The following is a 22,654-nucleotide window of genomic DNA, read 5'->3' as shown; positions in this document are numbered from 1 at the left end:
TTGAATTAGGTCATTGAATGGAGTTTTGTTTCCCAGTCCTCCTTTTACACTGGTTTTGATCATTTTTGGTGTATTGGTAGCTCTGATGTGGGACGTCCTGAGGAACAAGTTGAGAAGCATTTTTATAATAAGGTGAGATTTGTTTCAGTGCCAGTGAACTCTTTATAACGTGATTGTCATATCAGTGTTTTACAAGCCTTTTGCACTATACATTTTGTACAGTGTGTGTATATTTGTATTTTAACACTTGCATGTTTTGATTCTGTAAATATACATAAGGAATCACATTGTACAAAAAAAAAAAAAAACAATCATGTCAGTAAAATTTGTCAGAAAACATGTCTCAATTCATGCAATTCCTGGTGTCTCGGGAAAAAATGTATTTGAAATCATAACGTTTTACGTTTACATCAGTGAGTAATACAAAGCCTTAACCATTGAGCTACCTCTTTATGAGCATTGTTTTAAAGTTTTAAAATCAACAATTAGACACCACCTGTCAGAAATAAAGGTGATATGATCAAGGAGACTTCTTTTGTACCTTTAGTATATATCTTTCAACCAGGAAGATGCACGTCGTTTATATTTAATTATAGAGTAAAGTAAGTGTGAATGGTACTTAAGGTCCAATTATGTACCTTATTATTTATTTTTATGGTGGAACAGCCGTATAAGCGATGTACCCATGATGTTAACACACCAGTGACAAGGAAAGTAGTTTTGATGCATTTATTTCTAGAGTTTATGATAGCGAATAAACCCACTGATCATTATTGGAACTTTGATCTGAATCAGGTGTTGTGGTTCGGTTTGGGGGGGGCTGTATAGTTATTGTACAATATGGAAGATGATCATAGATGCTTTGATCTGCTTTTGTTTCTAGTGGTCCACAGATTTGTAAAGATACATTGTATTATTAACTCTGTAAGAATATGGTTGTCTCTTCCAGGAGGTTAAGACTTAACCATCCGTCTTTTAACCAGATAATGATTGAAACATGCATCCAAAATAATTCTGAAGACAAAATGTATAGCCATCTTTAGTCACAAGATTTGAACCATCACTGTTCTGTGATTCCTAATTTCCTTTGTATTCCTCCTGGTACAGTTTTCTCCCACTTCCCCAAAAAACATGCTGTAGGTATGAATGTGTGTTCATGGTACTTCGTGATGGACTGGCATCCTATGTGAAGTATCCTGCCCCATTCCCGGTGCTCCTGGGATAGCTTTGGATCCAGCACAACCCCGACCAGCACTTTCTGAAGATGAATGGATGGATGGATGGATGGACGAAAGAATCAAAACAAAACAAAACATTCTCTGAATTGAAGAGCACATTCAACATGAAGACTGTCCATAAAGGCATATACCATATATGATTCCTCTACAGGTCTCTCCATCTTTACAGGAAGAATCAGTTAGGCAGCTTCTTAGAAGGTTAGCCTTCATCACATTTTAAATGAAGCTCGAAATATCACTGCACGTGTTTATGTATTTTATACATCACTTTTTCCTCCCTGCTAGTTTTCATAAAGGGTGCCAATAATTTTAGAGTGGATTGCCATATATAAGGCTAGGCTATGCTGCAGCTCCCTAAGAACATTTGTAACTCATGATGTATTGGCTACAGTTATGATGTCATAAATGTTCAGCTACATTTTGTCTCGCTTGAACAAGACCGGGCACATCTGTATGGGGGAAATGACTAACAGCTGGAATCAGTTTCACCGCGCGCGCTTTGCGAAATGCTGCACGACTGGATGTGTATAGAGGAGCGATTACAGGGCAGAAGTGGGCTGACACGTCTCCCGGGGTGAGTATCAGAAACAGAGGCGTAATTTGTTTTAAAGAAAATGCTGGGGGTTATTAAAGCTAATAACGCAGACCGCTCAAGTCATAACTATTGACTGTGAACGCTATTAACGGCTCTACAGCGGATTTATTCGGCTTTTTATAAAACGGGGGACAACGCAACATAAAAGGTTTCCGAAAACCTCATTAGTAGTGGTGATGAACTTGGGCTTGACGTGTAGGACTGCTCATTTCTTCTGTACTTTGGGAATTATTCGGGAATTAAACGAATAAAGTTAATAAAGACTTATTTGTAGCCAGTTTGGTTGAAGTCGGAAATCTCATACTAGCATACTCAGAAGTAAAATAGTACATCTGTACAGAGACGGATCCTGACATAGAAAGATCCTAGTAGTATACAAGGTTTGGGAAGTAGCCGAAGTCTGAACAAGGACAAACCAAAAAAAAAAAGTCTTCTGCCCAGAAATTGGTGTGAAGCAAAGTCGCATAAAGACCTGTGTTAGTCACATCTGGAAATATACACCCTGGAAAAAGTTTATTAATCAGTTGCACCAAAATACCTTTAAGTAAACTATGTTCTGTGTTCAAGCATTTAATCCTGGTTTTAGTTTTAGAGTAAACATACTTGGTTACTACGTTACTTACATTATACTGAGATTTATACTCAGATTTACATTTAATTCCGATCTTCCATCCTGAAAAATCCAGCTTGGTCTATCGAGCCACCAGTGACCCAAACACAGGCCGAGTTAGTCAAACTGGTCGACCACCTTCGCCGAGCTGGTATGTTATTTTCCAGCTTCTTTATCCATCCATCCATCCATCCATTTTCCATACTGCTTATCCTACACAGGGTCACAGGGGAGCCTGGAGCCTATCCCAGGGGACTCGGGTAACAAGGCTGGGGACACCCTGGATGGGGTGCCAACACACCTGAGAGCACAATCACACACTATGGACAACGTATGTTTTGGGCTGGAAGCACGTGGAGAACATGTGCACACACCGGGTGGGGACGGGAATCGAACCCTCAACCCTGGAGGTGCGAGGCAAATGTGCTAACAATGGATATTTTATACATTTTCGAACCTCCTTACTCTTATTATCTTCTCCATAGAACAGCTGATAACTTTAACAAAATGTGAGAGCTTTATTTCAAAGACTTCAAGTTAAAATGAATAAATTCACAAATAACTCTGATGCTCATATTCACAAGTTGCTAATAAGCTCATAAGTGCCTGGTTCCACAATTGCACTTTTTGACTATATAGTATACAGTTATAGAAGGGAAATAATTTATTATCGCGCTATCCGGTGTCACACAGATGAGGACTTTTCCCGTGCCACCGTCGCCTCTGGCTTGCTCATTAGGGATACCTTTATAAATGTAAAATTTAGATCTGGAATCTATATATTTCTGTAAAGCTGCTTTGAGACAATGTTCATAGTTAAAAGCGCTGTACAAATAGAACTGAATTGAATTGAACTGAATAGAGAGAATTCTTTCTAGCACTTACCAGTTCCCAAAGATAGTCTACCAGTTTGCCCAGCTCTGTCTGTGTTTGGGTAACTGGTAGCAGATTAGACCAAGCTGGATTTTTCAGCAGGGTTAGAGAAAAAATAGTTACATCTATTTCCTCTACAGCATATAGGACCCTGCAACAGATTTTCCTTACCAGAGAGAGTTCCAAGTAGAACTTCTTTAGGAAGTTAAGAACTTTTTTTTTACTAACAAATGAGCCCTCTAGGAACCCTTTTTTAAGGGTTTAATTTAAATCGTACAATCGAAGTGGTTTTTATTTCCAATACTGCAGCATATATTAGAGGGAGAGTTCCTTTACGGACATTTTCAATGGCTTTCCTACACAAAAAAGTAGCCTATAGATTAATACAGTAACACTGATGCTGGTTACTTTTTTAGATTGCTGCATCCATATTGGCAGGCGATATACACACCGTGTCCTCCACTAATACTGGCACTCTTAGTAAATATGAGCAAAGTAGGCTGTGAAAATTTGTCTTTATTGTTTAACCTTGTGATAAAATATATATTTGAAGTATATTCCCATTGATATTTGAAAGTTTTCTGTAGTACACCTTGATTACTAGGAACAGGACTATAGGTTCAACTATGACTTCCTGTTTCACAGGGGTATAAATATGAGGTAACACATAGGCCAAAATCACTTAGTCATTCATAACAAGGGGTTATAGAGTTATAGGGGTTATAACCAAGGAATATAGCTGTGATGTGCAGCAAAAGGCTGTTGAGCTTCACAAAATGGGAGTTTACATACCCCTTGCAGAATCTGCAAAATGTTAATATATAAAAAAAACAAAACAAAACGAGGGATCATTAAAATTGCATGTTATTTAGTTATTAGCTATTTCGCATAACAGATGCTTCCATATAGTTCACAAGACATACTAATAACTGAATTTGCACAAATAAAGCAGTTCATTTGTGCAAATTACAAAAGGTGCAAATATTTACTGATGGTCAAGAAAGTAACACACTACATTAAGATCCAGGGGGGTGTAAACTTTTGAACAGGATGATCTGTGTAAATTGTTATTATTTGTGGTTAATTAATTGTTATTATTTAAATGTGTAGTAATAAAAGGAAAACAATACAACTGATCCATTGTGCTCAGTGGGTGCTTTTGTTGCTACCTTAAACAGACAATTCAGTCTGAAAGGAGACATCCATGACTCCTTGTCTAATGGGTGAATTTGAAAAAGAAATAAATAAATCTATGAAATTCTATTGAATGTGGTCCAATTAGTAAGAATTAACATAAAAATCTTTCTTTTTGCACCTGTATTTCTTTGTGTGCCTGTTAATGGGTTAACCTCCAACAAAGTGGAGCGGTTCTGTCTCACAGCTTCAGGGTTCCTGGGTTCAATCCTGAGCTCATGTGGAGTTTTTCATTTCCTCCCCATGTCTTCCTACCACCCAAAGGTGGTTTGGCAATGCTAAATTGACCCTAGGTGTGAATAAATGTGTATGAGAAGAATAAGCAGCCTGTATTTGTCACACAAACATTACAGCACAGTGAAATTCTTTTCTTCGTATATCTCAGCTTGTTAGGATGTTGGGGTCAGAGTGCAGGGTCAAACATGATACAGCGCCCCTGGAGCAGAGAGGGTTAAGGGCCTTGCTTAAGGGCCCAACAGTGGCAGCTTCTGATCAGTAACCTTGATCCTTACCCGTTGAGCAAGGATTGCCCCATGCATGGTGCTCACAATGGGCTCTGTGTGTACTGGTGTACAATCCAAGGTTTATTCCCACCTCCTCAGTGTTCCCACGACCCAGACCGGGATAAAATGGTTACTAAAGATGAATGAACGAACAGATTATTTATGAATCTGCTGAACTAATATAGTATTAAAGATCTTTACATTTATATTAAAAGGTTATATCTAGAATAATATTCTTTGCTCTAGAGAAGAACTGTATGAAGATCCGTACAATAGAGAGTTTCCTCTACCAGAGAGCTTTCCATTAACTGCGGATGTTTTGAGCACACATCTCTTTTTCCCTTACATAGATTGGACTTTGTATCCATCTACTGTTGAACTATTTGTCTGTTGGAAATGATAATAAAAAAAAGAGTTTACTCTTAAATCTGACCATGCACACACCATTGAAAAACACAATGGATGCATGTTGATGTTGGTGGAGTTTTTGGACTCAGTTCTCAGTTGGCATTTTGAAAGGTTTAAAAACTGTTTCCACAAAAAATTGTGCATGTGAAGGTTGAACTCTGTCCTTCCACATAATATAAACTATGGCATGATGACTGTACATATTTAAATCAGTTATTTATTTGTAGATCTGTAGAATAAATCAATCACATACATCCAAAAAACTTTAGATTTCGGTTTTCTTTTTTACGAAACACTCCATGAAACACAGGACTTAGCTTTCTTTCTCAGCAAACTGTAGTACATGCCAAAATGAGCACGCCTTCACACAGCTTTTGTTTGGAAAAGTTAGAAAAGAGTCGTCTGTTTCTCCAGCTCGGAGACGTCATGGTGCAGATAAGCTGCCTGCCCAGAGAGAAAGAGCGAGAGTGGGGGTGGAATGGCAGAGATACATGTGCACTAAATAATGCTGTCAGGAAGGAAGAAGCTTGAGACCCGTTTAAACCGGTTCCACATGTGTGCAGGCACTCGGGGGACTCATCTTCAGGATCTGCTTAAGATGGATCCTGGACATGTCTCTGGTCTAGCTTTTCTAACAGCTCCTCTGACATCACGTGCAGTTTAGTATAATAAATTACTGTGCGCTCACTGAGTTATAATTGGTTTGGGAAAAAGCTTTAAGTCATTTTTGATGTTTTTTTGTTTTGTTTTCTCTGTGCAGATGCGTAAGAAAAAAGTATGGCTTTGTTGAGGAAAAGTAAGTACCAGCCTTTTCTACCAGCTTTTTCCACGGCATGTGCTGTATGTAATGTTCTGCATATGAGGGAGAACTGTTCTAGGAGAATGAGGCAACAACAAGGTGGTGTGATGTAGTAGGCCCAATGCAAAGCAGAGTTACTGTTATCACCCCGAAGTGGATTAATTAATCCCCTAATTTCTCCATCTGGGGATTAATAAAGTATTATTTTATCTTATCTTATTATCTTATTATTTTTCTATAACAGTATGTCCCAACGTATTTCATTCCTCTTATACCACTGGAGTATGTCATCAATTTTTTTTTTTTAAATAAAGAATGACATAGAATACTGCTTTATTCATTTATAGTCACATTTAATGGGTAACGCTTTACAATAACAATCATGAATATTCATGCAGTAATACCTGAATTAATACCTACTTAAACATGAACTAATGATGAGTTAAGGTATGTACTAATCACAATCTAACAAGAGCGAACCTTAATGTCTCCTCACAGAAAACTTCACATTCATTTGAGCAGATTAAAATAAACCATGCAGCTGGCGCTGTGGGAAAAGGAACCGACATCTTCAGACCGATCTAATTTGAGAATTCAGCAGTGCTGTGGTCTAAGATAATGGTAGAATGGTAGATAAAGGAGAAGTTTATCAAACGCCCTTCAGTTGTTTGGTTCAGTCTCTGAATCAAAGCCAGCTCGATTTTAAATAAAATAAAATAAAATAAAATAAATAAAACGTGATGAGAAACTGTTCGACATGTGGAAAGTGAGACACAAGTGAGACAGAGAAACACAGCTGTAAAGAAAGCCAGGGATCTTTCTGTGCTCTGACGTGATATTATACGATTCTCAAAGCTGACATTGTGTATCAAACCCTGTGTGTGTGTGTGTGTGTGTGTGTGTGTGTGTGTGTGTGTGTGTGTGTGTGTGTGTGTGTTTCTGTGTGTGTGTGTGTGTGTGTGTGTGTGTGTGTGTGTGTGTGTGTGTGTCTCAGTCTTGGCTGTTGCAGTGTGAGTGTGGCAAGCAGACAGAAAGTCTATCGTATGTGCAAGTCAAGCTCCTTGTGAAATTTTAAACTGGAAATGAAAACTGAGCGTTTGTTTCGCAGTATAATGTTTAAAAAATGCTTTTGTAGCTTTGTAGAGAAAGTGAAGTGATAGTTCTGGAGATTGAAAACTTGATTACATGCCGTACCTCACTACGACTTTGGCAGTGCTTAGTAAGTTTTGTGCAGCATTACCTCAGCAGTTCACGTTTTGCGCTACAGCCCAAACCCTAGGAGTGCCAGAGAGCCTCTGCTGGACTCGAGTGCTCAGCTGCATGCTGGGTTGAGCTGATATCCTAAATCAACTGCAAGTTGCTTTAAATTATAGCATCTTCCAAATGAACAAATGTTACATAAATATGTGGTAAAGAAAGAAAAACAAAAAACAAAAAAAACAACAAGCAGTTTGACTGCAACGGACTGCCAGATATCTCTAGTAATACTTTTATCTGCAGTTTTTGCCAAATCTCCTAACATTACATGCAGAAGCCGAAGGCCATGTTCTCATAATCACAGTAGGGTTTTCTTAAATACAGTTTGATCACCTGGAATTCAAACATAATTATATTATAGGCAGCAATTTTATATATATATATATATATATATATATATATATATATATATATATAAAATATAAATATATTCCCACATGAACTGCAGTTATTTCCTCAGTATTAAGATCTAAACCTGACTGAAATCCAGTAGATTAAACTGACGATGAGAATCCAGAAACATAATAACCAAGGACTGAAGCAACCGAAGAGATTTTATGCAGAAGCATAATCTCATTTCATCCTGGGATTACGATTTCCAATAGAAAAACTCAGTGCTGGTATTTGTGCAAATGAAATACACCAAGTTCTAGGGTTGTCACGATACCATAAACATGTCTTATGATACTAACCAGCTAAAGTATCGCAATATCAAATTGTATCACGATGCCATGCGATATTGAGTTAATTCATCATTCAAATCTACAAAATGAACCAAATTTACAGAAATGCATAGATATAAATGAAAACAGCTAAACTGAATACTTTATTAATGAGAATGAATAACTGGCTATTGGAAAACTTCAAGACCAATCATACAGTTCGCAAGCAACTAATTCAATAAGCCACATATTTCATTTATTGCTCCCTAGAGCAATGAAATCATGCCAATGGAAATTGTTCTCAGAGAACGAAGAATGAACACACCACTAGGAAATTAGAAATACATTTTTTTTTTTAAACCCAACTTAAAGGTCGAGTTTCTCTCATATCTTGAATCCAGCATAAATCTACTAGACAAATGCTGTAAGTATGTTTTCGGTTATTATTCGGCGTATCTTTATTCGAAAACCGTAGAGGGTGCCGTGGAGTCCGTTGGACCAGTTGCTTTTCAGTGACCTCTAGTGTCTGTGCTCTATAACACCGCCTATGCAAATTCCCTGATAAGAAATAAAACATGACAAGATGTGCTGTTAGTGAAAATAATCAGTGATAGGGTAGCGCGATGAGGCCTGACGCAAAAGCAGTTGAATATTTTCCAATAACAACACATCCCGAAGTGTTTTAATCCTTTTTTACCACAGCAATTTGCTGTTGATTAGTGCTTTTAAATTGATTAATGAATGACGTGTGTTTTTTTTTTTTTTTTTTTTTTTTTTTAAAGCTATTTATAGTTGCATTTAATGTTGGGGGACATCTGCAAATCAATTCAGTTCCTGTTATAACAACTATAGACAGAGGTTCCCTTATGCTGTTACTATAGAAACAAGAATGCTTTAGACTGAGACAATTAATGAGACAACAGCTTCTGACCAATCAGAATCGAGGAATTCAACAGTGCTCTGGTATATACAGTGTGTGTGTGTGTGTGTGTGTGTGTATATATATATATATATACACACACACAAACATAATTTTAAAGATTTGATCATGAGTGTTAGCAGCAGTTGTTCTGTGTGTTCCAGTAAACCGAATGCTGTCCATGTTACTCATCCTGATGGCCTTGGCTCTGCTGTACAGCAAAATGTTCAAAGCACATCAACCAGAAAAACACTCAGGTACATATAAAGCTCAGAGTATTAAAGCAGAAAGTGGGGGCCTGTTGTTTAAATTCTTCTCATGCTGCAGAGCTCAGGGACAGCAAGGCCACAAACCGAACTCTGGACGATGAATCTGAGACGGAGACCGACATTCCCGTTGTGATCTGTGCAGCAGAAGAGCGTCTCGGAGCCGCCATGGCGACAATCAACAGTGTGTATAGCAACACGCGGGCCAATGTGCTCTTCTATATAGTGACCTTGAGAGATGCTATTAAGCTGGCAAGGTGCGTCGTGTTATAACAGAGCATAGTGTTATAAATCATGATCAGTGACATATCAGTTATATATACCTAAAAGATGAACGATTTTCCACTCGTATGCAGGATCTTTCCTTGTTCTTTTGTTTTCCTGGTCTCGAGCAGGCAGTACATTAAGAAAACCAAGCTGAAACAGATCAAATATAAGATTCTGGAGTTCAATCCGATGGTGTTGAAAGGCAAAGTGAAACCAGATTCATCCAGACCAGATCTCCTTCATCCTGTAAGTACTGCCTTATAATAGAGACTATGAGAGTTTATTCCATAATGAACAATACATTTTTTTTTTGCATTCCATGCTGTACTCAGGAGTTTTTGGATGTCTAACGTTAAATAGAGATTTTACATGGAACTCACACTGAAAGGAAAATCTTCTGTTTGAGATGGAACCTTAAGATGGATTATTTTTGTGAATCAAGCACAAAAAAACCCACATACAGTGCTGTGAAAAAGTATTTGTATCTGATTTCTTCTGTTTTTGTGTATATCTCATACTAAATAGTTTTAGATCTTCAAATGAAATACATCATCAAACAAAGGCAACCTGAGTAAACACACAATACATCCATCCATCCATTTTCTATACTGCTTATCCTACAGGGTCCCTGGACCTTCACACACCCATTCATACACTACGGACACTTTGGACATGACAGTCAGCCTACCATGCATGTCTTTGGACTGGGGGAGGAAACCTGAGGAAACCCCCGCAGCACGGGGAGAACTCCGCACACACAGAATCGAACCCCCAACCCTGGAGGTGTGAGGCGAACGTGTTAACCACTAAACTACCGTGTGCCCAACACCTATCAACCTATCACTTATCCAACACCTATCACCAATGTGAATAACTAATTGCCCTCTTAAACATAAAATCTGGTAAAACCATCAAACATAAAACCATTTGTGCAACTAAATGATTCCAATAACTGGAGATTAGTCTTACACTTACTTCTAGGACTAGGATTTACTCCTATACTTTGGATCGTTGTCTTGCTGCATAATCCAGCTGCATTTGAGTTTCAATTTACGGACTGAAGACCGGACATTCTCCTTTAGGATTTTCTGGTAGAGAGCAGAATTCATGTTTCCCCTCAATTATTGCAAGTTGCCCAGGTCCTGAAGCAGCAAAGCATCCCCACACCATCACACTTCCACCACCATGCTTGACTGTAGGTATGATGTTCTTTCTGTGGAATTCTGTGTTTGGTTTACGCCAGATGTAATGGGATCCCTGTCTTCCAAACAGTTCCACTTTCGACTCATCAGTCCACAGAACATTCTCCCAAAAGGTTTGAGGATCATCAGGGTGCATTTTAACAAAATTCAGATGAGCCTTAATGTTCTTCTGGGTTAGCAGTGGTCTTCACCTCGCCATTCTTCCATGGACGCCATTTTTGTCCAGTGTCTTTCTGATAGTGGAGTCATGAACAGTGATCTTTATTGATGCAACAGAGGCCTGTAGGTCCTTTGATGTTGTCCTTGGCTCTTTTATGACTTCCTGGATGAGTCGTTGTTGTGTTCTTGGAGGAATTTTGGAAGGTCAGCCACTTCTGGAAGGTTCACTACCATGCCGGGTTTTCGATTTGGAGATAAAGGCTCTCACTGTGATTCTTTGGAGTCTCAGAGCCTTTGAAATAGCTTTATAACCCTTCCCAGACTGATGTATTTCAATCATCTTCTTCCTCATCATTTCTGGAATTTCTTTCAGTTTTGGCATAGTGTGTAACTGGGTAAGACCTTTTAACCAACTTCTTGCTGTTGAAAAAGTTCTATTTAAGTGTAGATTTGATTGAACAGGGTCTGCCGTAATCACGTCTGCTTGCATCTAGAGGCTAATACATTGTGTGTACAAAATATGGGCCCCAGCTATCAATTGTAGACCTACAAAGTGGACCAGTATGATAAAATGAAGTACCGTGTGTGTGTGTGTGTTGCAGCTGAACTTTGTAAGGTTCTACTTACCCCTGCTTGCTATCAGCAATCATAAGAAGATTGTTTACCTGGATGATGACATCATTGTTCAAGGTATGACGTTTCAGTCATGTGATTCATCCCAAAGCCATTTATTAGCAATAAAATCTGACATTAGTGGCAGGAAGCAATGGGGAAATGGTTACTTGTACACATGTGTGTGTGTGTGAGAGAAAACTACAGTGCATTAGTTTCATGAGTGAAACCCACAGGAGATATAAAGGACCTGTACAGTATCAAGCTGCACTCAGGACATGCAGCGGCATTTGCTTCAGACTGTGACCTGCCTGCTACACACGAGATGGTGCGCAGTGTGGGCATGCAAGTACGTACAGCTTCTCTGTATATTATGATGCGAGCTTATAAAATTACATTTATTGTTCAAATAAATAATTATGTTTTTTTTTGCTTGCACTGTTCTCTGTGTGTATGTCAGACATCCTACATGGGTTTCCTGGACTATCGAAAGCAGGCAGTCCGCGAGCTGGGCATTAACCCCAACGACTGCTCTTTTAACCCTGGTGTGTTTGTGGCTGATATTGACGAGTGGAAGAAGCAGAAGATCACTATACAGCTGGAGAAATGGATGAGCGAGAACTTCAAGTGAGAACCCAAGAGAGTCCAAAAGCCTGTGTGCTATCATTGTACTTTGTGAATAATGTTTAATTGGGTTTTTCAAGATGAAGAAAAACATGGCACAGCAGATAATAAAAAGTATGTAGTTGTTGGGGTTGGAGTATCATCGTCTTCTGCATTTGTATGCTGTAATGATTTATAATCACAACGATGTGTGTCACACAAAAGAGAACAGGTTTTCTTGATGCAAAGGTTGATACTGCGGCTTCAGTTTTTGCGCTTTAACATTCGACCTTGTACCCGCTTCTCTGCATTATTAACATACATTTTTCCTTTTGGGTTTGTAGGGGAAACCTGTACAGCAGTGCCATGGCGGGCGGAGTAGCCACTCCTCCTATGCTCATAGTGTTCCACAACAGATATACAACAATCGACCCTAAGTGGCACGTCAGACACCTGGGTAATTCACAAAATCTACTTGTTCCTGGTTTTTTGGGGGTTTTTTTCCCTCAGACATCTTCACTGAGCGACCATGGTGATTAGTTACAGTCTTGAGGAGGGAAAGATTTTATGTTCCTTCACATGAAAACTACACATACTGTAGGTAAAACCATTTCAACACAAACTCCATGAACTGCAGCTGTGTGTCCTTGGAAATAGTATACTGCCCCCCCATCAGTCTCAAGTACTGTTGAGTTGGGTTTTTTGTGTGTGTGTGTGTATATATATATATATATATATATATATATATATATATATATATATATATATATATATATATATATATATATATATATATATATATATATGAGAGAATTGTCTTTGTCAGAAATCCCCCTAGTTCCAGTTGCTAAGATACAAGCTAAGAAAAGTAACTACTAAGTAGTATAAAATATTGTGACCATGACAAAGTGGTGGAATTGTTCCATTTCTTTTTAAAGTATAGTACATAAGGAACACTTGGGGTGTGCTGATATAGGAAGATACTTAGCGATGAGGGGTTCGATGCCACCCAAGTGCATTAATATAAACCTGTGATTTGCCTCGCAGCCAAAACCATAATCAGAGCTGCCGTTATAGAAATTTACTCAGCTCCTTCAGGCCAATTGGAATTGAGTGTTCAACAGCGCTGTGGTATAAATAACCGATAAAGATTTACAAGTGTATTTTCTCATAATGTTAAGAGTTGAAATAACCAGCAATGAAGTCATTGTTAAGAATGTTCCAGCTAGCTAATGGCACAAAGGGGAATAGCCGGTCAGGTCATCAACTAATCTACTTTCCCATTAACCCCCTCAGGTTGGAGTCCTGATGCTCATTATCCCCAGTCTGTCCTCCAAGAGGCACAACTGCTTCACTGGAATGGTCACTTTAAACCCTGGGACTACCCCTGTGTTCACCTTGACCTCTGGGAGAAGTGGTTTATTCCAGACCCCTCTGGAAAATTTGTATTGGTACGGCCTGAAACCTGAAAAAAAATCTCAGATACTACTTCTAATTAAATCTACTGAAGACTGGACATGGTCTGTTTTCATAATAAATTATACACCATCAGAAAATGCAATTCAATCCAGAACTTATTCTTCCACTTCACTGTGCTACTCAATAAAGTCAAGTTTGAAAATGCTTCTAAACTTATACTTTCAAAGATTTTTTTTTTTTTTTTTTTTTTAAACAAAGCTAAGTGCCTTGTGGTCAACAGGGCCAAGTTTTTCCATTTTCTGGCCCAGTAATAAACGCCACTGCCTGTTTTTGTTATTTATTTATTTTAAGTGGAGGTACTACATACTGTGTTTGACAAACACAGCTAAAAAAATTTTTTAAATCTCTGACCAAGAATAAATTCCCCTCAACGTAATCGAGGGTAATTGCAATTCATGTCACAGGCAGCAGAGGGCTCTATAAATTACAAACTGACCCCATGCCAAGACAATCCTGGTAGATTAACAGCTAGACAGACTAATCACCCTCTCAGAACTAATTAGATCTTTTAGTCCAGGGGCTAATCTTTATGTTTTACTGCAATAATCAAATGACAATGTAAATCACAGTTTGGAAATAAACTTCTTTAATAGTCCACACACAGGTGCGTCTCTGCTAAGAACAAACTTTCTCAATCCTTTTATACCACCCCTGGATGGCAGTGCTGTTCTGGAGGTGAAACTGATTGGACGAGTGGTGAATTTCCAAGATCTGCCCTCAGTGTATTATGCTAATATTGCACTAAACAGAAGACAAGTGCTAGCATAGGAGCAGATTCAGCATTTTTTGTAGTTTAAGAGTGAAAAATACCAACTGAAAAATCATTACAATAAGAGACAGAATCCCTTTTTGGAAACATTTAATGGATCACGTGACAGGAATTCAGCACTCCATAACCAGGTCAGTTAAATATTAACAAATTTACAGTCATGAGGAATGTAAAAAACAAAACAAACAAACAAAAAAAAAAAAAAGCAGCTCCTTTAAAAAACAAAAAAAAAAAAACCAAAACCACCCCAACCAGAACCCCACTCCCACAAAGCTCTCACTGACAGACAAGACGGCCACTTGGGATCCAGCCTCCACCCTGCCTGCCATCAAACCCTCCCCCCATTCAAAACCCCTCCCCCTGTTCACAATCTCTTACAGCTCATCCTTCTCTGTGGTTTCCTGAAACACAAACACAAAGATGATCAGTTGCACAGAAAATAGAAATAATACACCCCCACCCCCCCCCTTTTTTTTAAACCAAAGATAGGTATAAACTTTCAGGCTCTGCAGTGCTACAACCCAAAAACAAACTCACCGTCTCTTCTGCATCATCTGCTGGCACCTCCTCATCTTCAGCTTCCTCTGCTGGTTCCTCAGGTTCCTCAGGCTCCTCTTCTGGCTCTTCCTCAACCTAAGCACACAAAGAACATGGAATATTAAAAAGGACAAACTCCAGGTGTATAGTGTACTAGCGTGATAAGTTGGCTTATGTGTTGTACTCACCTGTTCATCTAGGCCAACATTCATGCTAAGTCTGAGCATGCGCTCTATCCGGTCTCCGTAGGCCTTGGTGTCAGCCAGCTGGTAGCCCGAGCGCAGAGTGGCAGTCTCGAACAACACCACGGCCAGATCAGAGGCTGTCTGGTCCTCTTCATTAGCCTGTAAATATAAAGCACTAATCAGAACTGAAAATGCACCACATTCGGGGTACTGAAGATTTATACCGCCTTCACATGTTCCACACTAACAGTCAAAAGTTTAGACACACTCATTTTTCCAGATTTTAGAATAATTATAATAAAAACATCAAAACTCTGGAGTAACAAATGGAGCTATGGGAATTATGTTGTGATAAATCCAGAATAAATCTAAATAATTTAGCATCTTCAAAGTAGACCCCCTTCTTGCCTAGAATTTCCAGAAATGTATTCTTGGCATTTTCTGAACAGATTTCTTGAGGAATTCCCCCCCCCCCCGAGATGTTTTTTTTTTTTTTTTTTTTTTTTTAAAACAGTATTAAAAGGAGTTTACACCTACGCTGGCCTCTTAATGACTGCTTTTCGGAATATCTTGCTCCGAGTCACCGGTATAAAAATGATTGATATATATATATATATATATATATATATATATATATATATAAAATGTTAGTTTTCTAATGAAAGAAGTTAATATGTTGGCACTTTTAAAGTTGTCTACAACACCGATTTCATACATTTAAGTCATACGCCTTCAGGTCAAAAGGTTTAAGACCATGAGAAATATTTCAGTCGAGTGTCCCAAAAATTGACAGGTAGTGTATACTGGTCCATTTCTCATTGAAAAACCTGTATTCATGAAGTCTCTAACTGTAGTATGATGCATTTTTATAGTGATATTTTGTTAATTATACAACATACATAAAGGGGGCGGGGCAATGAAAGGATGAAAAGTTCAGAAACAAATTGAACCTCTGGTAGTAAAATTATTTCCAATATTCAGATTTGTATGCATTTCGATAGCCTCATTATTTAAAAAAAAACTCACCCTACAGTACACCAAAAGGTAGCATCAGAGCTCATAAAATCAGTCACTTACATTCACTCTCTTCAACATCTCTTTGATGAGGGGGTGTTTGGGGTTGATTTCTAAAGTTTTCTTCTGACTTGCATAATAGCTGGGGGAAAAAATGAATAAATTGAACAGTTATAAGATCATCCATGTGCTTTTAATTGTATGTTCCAATTGAACACATTAGAAATCTGCAAGTGTATTAATAAGGAATAAAACACGTGGGGGCGTGCTGTTAAAGGGGCATGCCTGTTCTGAGGCACTGACCAGAAGTTAAATTTTCCAGTAACAGCTTGTCATGAAGTGTTTTATTCCTCTTACACCACTAAATTTGCAATGGCCTCTACTACAACAGGTGCATTAATAGAAACCTGAGATTCACTATGCAGCCAGCACCATCATCAGAGCTGACCAATCAGAATTGAGACCTCATAACAGAGGGGCTATGATTGATTTAAAAGCTCTTATTTAAAAAAAATAAAATAATAAAAAACCCTATCATGGCCCTTCCATACACCTACTTTGTGGAAATGTCTTTTCCTGTCTGATAGGCCTGAGCCTTCATGATCCTCTCCATGTTTCCAGACCAACCGTACTGACTGGCCACCAGAGCACAGGGAGAACTGGTCAGTCTCTGGGACAACACGGCTTTCTCGATCTGCAGGAGAAAACACCAGTTTGATTAATAATCGAAAATACCAGTCTACTGAACATATTCTTACATTCCTTCCTTCACATTAATTAGACTTTAAAAAGAGACCGTACCTTATCCTTCAGGGACTTCTCCTTCATCCATGTGGTGAGGGGTTCAAACTCCTTCTCCAGGGCTTCTCTCTTCTCCTTGGTCTTCTCACTCTCGTCGAATTTGACTCCTTCCTTAGCCACGTTCTGGAAGCGCTTGCCGTCAAACTCGGGCAGTGCCTGGATGCAATACTCATCCACTGGCTCGGTCAGGTAAATGACCTCGTATCCCTTCTTCAGCAGCTTCTCCACGAAGGGAGAGGATTCGGCCTAGAACAGAAAACAAACTTACTGATGCGTGCACAATGAGCACATTTGCTTCAGTGTTTTTTGGCAGGTCAGAATTTGCATGCGTGGGTATCATTTCTGTAGCAGACTACCGCTAAAGCTCACCAAGCTTGTTTTCAGACTAAGCAGCACCATCTGTGTGTGTGCGTGCTCACCTCCTTCCTGCTGGTTCCTGCCATAAAGAAGATCTTGTCTTGCTTCTCCTTCATCCTCTCAACGTACTGCTCCAGACTGGCGAGTCCCGATTCACTGTGAGAGGTCTGGAAGCGCAGCAGCTTAGCCAGCCTGGTTCTGTTCGAGTGGTCCTCGATCACACCCAGCTTGATGTTGGTTCCGAACTCCTTCCAGAACTTGTCGTTGTACTGCTCCTCAGCAATTTTCTTGATCATGTCCAAAGTCTTGCGGACCAGCTTTTTGCGGATGACCTGAGAGGAAAAAATACAAAAAAAAAATTAAATAAATAATAAAAATTTTTTTAGCCTAGTCCCAACAGGAGCCGACTACTACTGACTGGAGTGTACACTATTAGTCAAAAGTTTAGATGCACATCCTGTATTTTTATTTTCCCACATTTTAGAATAATAAAGTCATCAAAACTCTGGAGTAATACAAATGGAACTATGAGAATTATGTTGTGATAAACCCAAATAAATTGGAACAATTTATTATTTTAACATCTTCAAAAGTAGACGCTCTTTTTGCCGAGAATTTCCAGAAATGTATTCTTGGCGTTTTCTCAACTGATTTCTTGAGGAATTTCCCCGAGATGCTTTTTTTTAAAACATTATTAAATGAGTTCACACCTACACTGGACACTTATTGGCTGCTTCCCAGAATACTTCGCTCCAAGTTTAATTAAAAAAAAAAAAAAAAAAAAAAAAGTTAATAAAATGTTAGTTTTCTAATGAAAGAAAATGATATGGTGACCCAATTATATTTTTGTCTACAACACCAATTTCAAACGTTTAAATCATACACCTTCAGATCAGAAGGTTTTTAAGATCATGAGAAACATTTCAATCAAATCTCTCCAAACTTTTGACCGGTAGTGTACATACACACACTTAGCATAACAATGCTTCTTCCTACCTAGTACAAACTAACTTACAGATCCTATTCTTCTTCTTAATAATAATAATAATAATAATAATAATAATAATAATAATAAATCATTTTGAACATTAGTCCAAGTGTGGTGATCAGCAGGCACCTTGCCAAACCTTTGGCTTAAGAGGAAGTGTGTGACTGGACAGTCTTTGGACCACTGTATGTGATACAGCTGTTAAAGTGAGACCAGCCTGTGATATCAGATACCAAGAAACAAAACGTGTTGTCTCTAGTCACATTACTATATTAGACTACTGACATTGACATCTCACATCATTAGTCACCGGTTTTTACCTTCAGCAGCTTGTGCTGCTGCAGAGTCTCTCTGGAGACATTCAGAGGAAGATCATCAGAGTCCACCTGAGAGGAAAGATCAGCAATTAGACTCCGCATAAAGGGCTTGTTACAGCATAAAATAAAGTTTATACACTGGCCTCTCTAAGGCTAGGTCACAGCACTCACCACACCCCTGATGAAGTTCAGATATTTGGGCATCATATCATGGAAGTCATCGGTGATAAAGACTCTGCGTACAAACAGCTGTAAGAGAAGGTTTCTAGTCAGTTAGAAGAGACATACAAAGATTTTGCTTTTAAATCTTCCCCTATAATGGCAAGTTATCATTATTTTGTTCACAACACACATTACCTTGATGAAGTCATTCTTCTTTGAACCATACTCATCGAAAAGACCTCTGGGGGCTGCTGCAGGGACAAAAAGGATGGACTTGAAAGTGACTTCCCCCTCAGCTGTGAAGTGGATGTGACTCAGGGGCTCGTCAGTGTCCTGCACGATGAGAGATTCGAGTTTTAAAATAAGATGCTAAAGAAAAGACATGTTAAATTTGAACACAGTCTTTTTAACATGCAGGAGACTCACCCTTGAGAAGGTCTTGTAGAAAGCTTTGTACTCATCCTCCTCTACCTCCTTAGCAGGCCTCTGCCAGATGGGCTTGATATCGTTCATCAGCTCCCAGTCCCACACGGTCTTCTCCACCTAAACAGAAAGAATAAAGATTTAGCAGGTGCATGAGACTTCAAACACAATCCCACTTGAAAATGGCTAGCGATTTGGTGCTAGCATAGATTTGGGATGCAACCACCCCCCCCCCCCCCCCTTTTTTTTTTTACCTTCTTGGTTTTGGGTTTGTCTTTATCCTCCTCCTCTTCCTCCACCTCAGCCTCGTCTTCAGTGGCCTCCTTCTCGGCTTCCTCCTCCTCCTCAATCGGCTCTTCCACTGTTTCAGTCTGAACAAAAACTTGGCCGTGAGCTCACAAAATATTACGACTGAGGATTTTTATACATCTCTCTCCTAGGCTGTGATGTCTGACCTTGCTGCTCCACACATAGATGGGGAAGTTGATGAACTGCGAGTACTTCCTCACAAGGTTCTTAATAGTCTCCAGCTCAAGGTAGTCAGAGGCTTCTTCCTTCATGACCAGACTAGTAGAAAAGCACGAGTACAGAGTTAGCCTTGCACTTACATCACAGAAATGCATTTCATTCCATGTCTAGCAATTCCAATTAACAGATGTGACAAAACAGTTACACAAAAAGGATAAAGTGATCAAGAAATACTTACGTGATGGTGGTTCCTCTGCCCAGAGTGTTGCCTCGTGGATCCTCAATGACCGAGAACTCGTTCGAGTCGGACTCCCAGATGTGCTGCGTGTCGTTGTTGTGCTTGGATGTGACTATGACCTTGTCAGCCACCAGGAAGGCGGAGTAGAAGCCGACTCCGAACTGGCCAATCAGCTCAGAGGTGGACTGGCCTTCTGTCTGCATCTCGGTCATCCTGTTGAGGAACTCGCTGGTGCCCGACTTGGCAATAGTTCCCAGGTTCTTCACAAGTTCCTCTTTGGTCATGCCAATGCCAGTGTCAGTGATGTGAAGCATGTTCTTCTCTTTGTCCGACTGGTGGGGGGAGAAGAAATTTGGGCGCCATTTTATCGTCTATACTTACAGACCTCATGCTCTGTCACGCATCAGAAATTTGAACTGTAAAGGAACCTCTTACTATCTGCTTTACATTGTTGAATCTAATCTAGACGATGCGTTTGGATTCATTTACAATGCAAAATACCACCAGAAGCCACAACTACCATTCTCAAGTTTCAGTACCAAAAACACCCTACAGCAGAGATGGTCCACAGAACACACCTTAATCTTAACAGTCAGCTCTTCGTTCCCAGCGAGAGCATCTTCGTTGGTCAGCGACAACAACCGGATCTTATCCAGGGCATCAGAAGCGTTGGAGATCAGCTCCCTCAAGAAGATCTTTGGGAAAAGATTCAAAACGTAAGAGGTTTACCTTCAAGCAAATAAGAATTTGGCAACAAATAGTCATTTTCATGCATCTTCACCTCACCTCTTTGTTCTTATACAGAGAGTTGATGATCAATTTCATCATCCTGTTCACTTCCGCCTGGAAGGCGAACTTTTCTGATTTCTCACGAAGTTCTTTAATCTGTGCGGCGTTTAGTCCATCGAGTTGAATGGCTTCCTCCTCCCTGGTGAAACACGTGAAGCAAAGATGAAATCCCAAGACGTCTCGTTAAGGCTATGATGCCTAACAGTACATCTACGCCAACATAATCAGACTACGTAATCATCTGCAAAGCCATATTTAATCTGGATATTATACAAGAGATTATAGATAGCTTTGAGCAACATTAACGAGATAAAAACCCCTAGAACAGTTGCACATAACTATGGGTTGCAATGAGTCCAATTACAGGTACACACACACCTCTGAACAACTTCATCGTCTGTCCTGGATCCATCTCTGCTCTTGCCCAGGTCGTCCTCAACTGTACCGTCAACATCAGCTTCATCGTCAGCCTTAACAGATGCTGTAAGAAAGCAAGACTAATTAAATATATGAACACAGGAATGACTGAAGGTCCAAAAACAGGCAGTAGAAAAATATGCCAAAACGTGTTCAAGTAAAAAAAAAAACAGTAAAGAAAAAACACATTTAAATGAATCAGTCCACCTGTGATTCACCTCAAATCTATTTTCAATGACATGAATCATTAATGAAACCTTAAAGCATCAAAAAGCCACCAAATAATAAATACAGACTCAATATTGAATTAGCATCACTTCTCTTCTCACCCGAGCATTCTTTCTCCAGACAAAGTTAGCAAGCTAATAAGCTAAACTAGCCTAGCCGAGCAAGAAAGACCCTCAGCAGGCTAACAAAAGCAGCTCTGGAGTTTTTATGCTACACATTCTTCTACAAAATATTTAATAAGAGGATTTAAAATATCAGGAAAACAGGTGAAGTGTATGAGGAACCGGTCAGCATGCTAGCTGGCATTTCTGAGGAAACTTCTAGAAGCACATGCAAATGAAGCCATCCTCCAGCTTCCTCAAGATGCACCAAATATAAGACATTTACATTTTAATTCTATACTTTACATATGAAAAAGCTAGTATGTCACATTATGAGCGGTTTCCTTTATCACATTAAAGTTACACACAGACTTAAACAGACGCTTGAATTCATACCCATGCCACTGGTGCTCCTATATTAAGCTTGGTCAAATTCAAGGCTACAGACAAACGCTAATATAGAAAAAAAACCCCATAATAATAATAACGCTACTTACTGAAGACAAGAAGCGCACAGAGAAGCCCCAAGATCCATAAACGCCTCATTTTGGAAGCAGAAACGCGTTATAACACACTATAGGACAAATTAAATCTGTTAACACACCGCTCCACTGAAAAACCCCCAAACTGCAGCTGCAAAAAAAAAAGAGAGAAGTCGACTTTATCATATTCTGGATTTAGAGGCGATGCGCGAGAGAAACCGACCAATCACAGCTCCCCACGCACAACACTTCACCAATCACAGCGCGAAATGCAACCACGCTCGACCAATCAGAGCTTTACATGTCCGAGTTCACGTGATCAAATCGTGGCCACTCCGGATTGGCTCAGGTGTGTGTCAAACACATGATTCTGTTTGAGACGCGTCTGATCTGGAAGCGGTCTTAGTTTCTGACAGGGTTGGCGTCGGATTAATAAAACGAGGGGTGGATGGATTTATTCCTGAAAATAAATAAATAAATCACCATTTTTGGTTTTGTGACATCCGGGTCAATTATATCTGTGTTCACCTTAACGACCAGCTGTTGCCATGAGCTTATTCGATCAGGATCAGTGACTAAAGTGTGATTTAGGAAGTGGGAGAGACCTCTCAACACTATTCTCAACACTGATGTAATGAAAACGTGATTAAAACAAGTCTTCAGTAATAATGCCTTACTTTAGCCAATTCTCAATTCTGATTGGTCAGAAAGTGTTGATTAAATTTTCTATAA

At 39.3% G+C, this 22,654-nt stretch overlaps 3 protein-coding genes across 8 annotated transcripts in view; 2 read left to right on the top strand and 1 right to left on the bottom strand.

The window, feature by feature from the left end:
- The window catches only part of fbxo18 (F-box DNA helicase 1), a 19,845-nt gene extending 19,504 nt beyond the window's left edge, over nucleotides 1–341 (top strand). For all 3 annotated transcript variants that reach the window (XM_053688220.1, XM_053688221.1, XM_053688219.1), the window contains exon 21: nucleotides 1–341. This exon is cut by the window's left edge and continues 633 nt beyond it. The gene's annotated coding sequence lies outside the window, so the exon portion shown is untranslated.
- A 1,222-nt stretch (nucleotides 342–1,563) lies between these two features.
- On the top strand, nucleotides 1,564–14,597 carry glt8d2 (glycosyltransferase 8 domain containing 2). 4 transcript variants are annotated; one of them, XM_017494268.3, is made up of 11 exons: nucleotides 1,564–1,812; nucleotides 2,520–2,594; nucleotides 6,182–6,217; nucleotides 9,223–9,315; nucleotides 9,386–9,581; nucleotides 9,720–9,837; nucleotides 11,555–11,642; nucleotides 11,801–11,913; nucleotides 12,025–12,191; nucleotides 12,512–12,624; nucleotides 13,464–14,597. In XM_017494268.3, the coding sequence occupies exons 3-11, from the start codon at nucleotides 6,199–6,201 to the stop codon at nucleotides 13,634–13,636; spliced, it is 1,080 nt and encodes a 359-aa protein (XP_017349757.1). In that variant the 5' UTR covers nucleotides 1,564–1,812; nucleotides 2,520–2,594; nucleotides 6,182–6,198; the 3' UTR covers nucleotides 13,637–14,597. The 4 variants fall into 4 exon arrangements, with proteins under 4 accessions (XP_017349757.1, XP_017349759.1, XP_017349755.1 ...); XM_017494266.3 differs by lacking the exon at nucleotides 2,520–2,594 and having other exon boundaries at nucleotides 1,566–1,812; XM_017494267.3 differs by lacking the exons at nucleotides 1,564–1,812; nucleotides 2,520–2,594 and adding an exon at nucleotides 5,878–6,079.
- Nucleotides 14,489–22,066, bottom strand: hsp90b1 (heat shock protein 90, beta (grp94), member 1). The gene is made up of 18 exons (XM_017494265.3): nucleotides 21,938–22,066; nucleotides 21,073–21,175; nucleotides 20,692–20,833; nucleotides 20,484–20,600; nucleotides 19,906–20,237; nucleotides 19,655–19,766; nucleotides 19,454–19,570; nucleotides 19,203–19,319; nucleotides 18,972–19,109; nucleotides 18,786–18,863; nucleotides 18,618–18,683; nucleotides 17,372–17,641; nucleotides 16,953–17,198; nucleotides 16,709–16,845; nucleotides 16,215–16,293; nucleotides 15,141–15,296; nucleotides 14,953–15,048; nucleotides 14,489–14,816 (listed from the first exon to the last, which is right to left on the bottom strand). Exons 1-18 carry the CDS (start codon nucleotides 21,984–21,986, stop codon nucleotides 14,790–14,792), a joined length of 2,382 nt encoding a protein of 793 aa, XP_017349754.1. The 5' UTR covers nucleotides 21,987–22,066; the 3' UTR covers nucleotides 14,489–14,789.
- Between the last annotated feature and the right edge of the window lie 588 nt (nucleotides 22,067–22,654).

Source organism: Ictalurus punctatus, chromosome 19 (assembly GCF_001660625.3).
Source record: "Ictalurus punctatus breed USDA103 chromosome 19, Coco_2.0, whole genome shotgun sequence".
NCBI classification, from domain to species: domain Eukaryota; kingdom Metazoa; phylum Chordata; class Actinopteri; order Siluriformes; family Ictaluridae; genus Ictalurus; species Ictalurus punctatus.
This window is presented reverse-complemented; position numbering and strand designations above follow the sequence as displayed.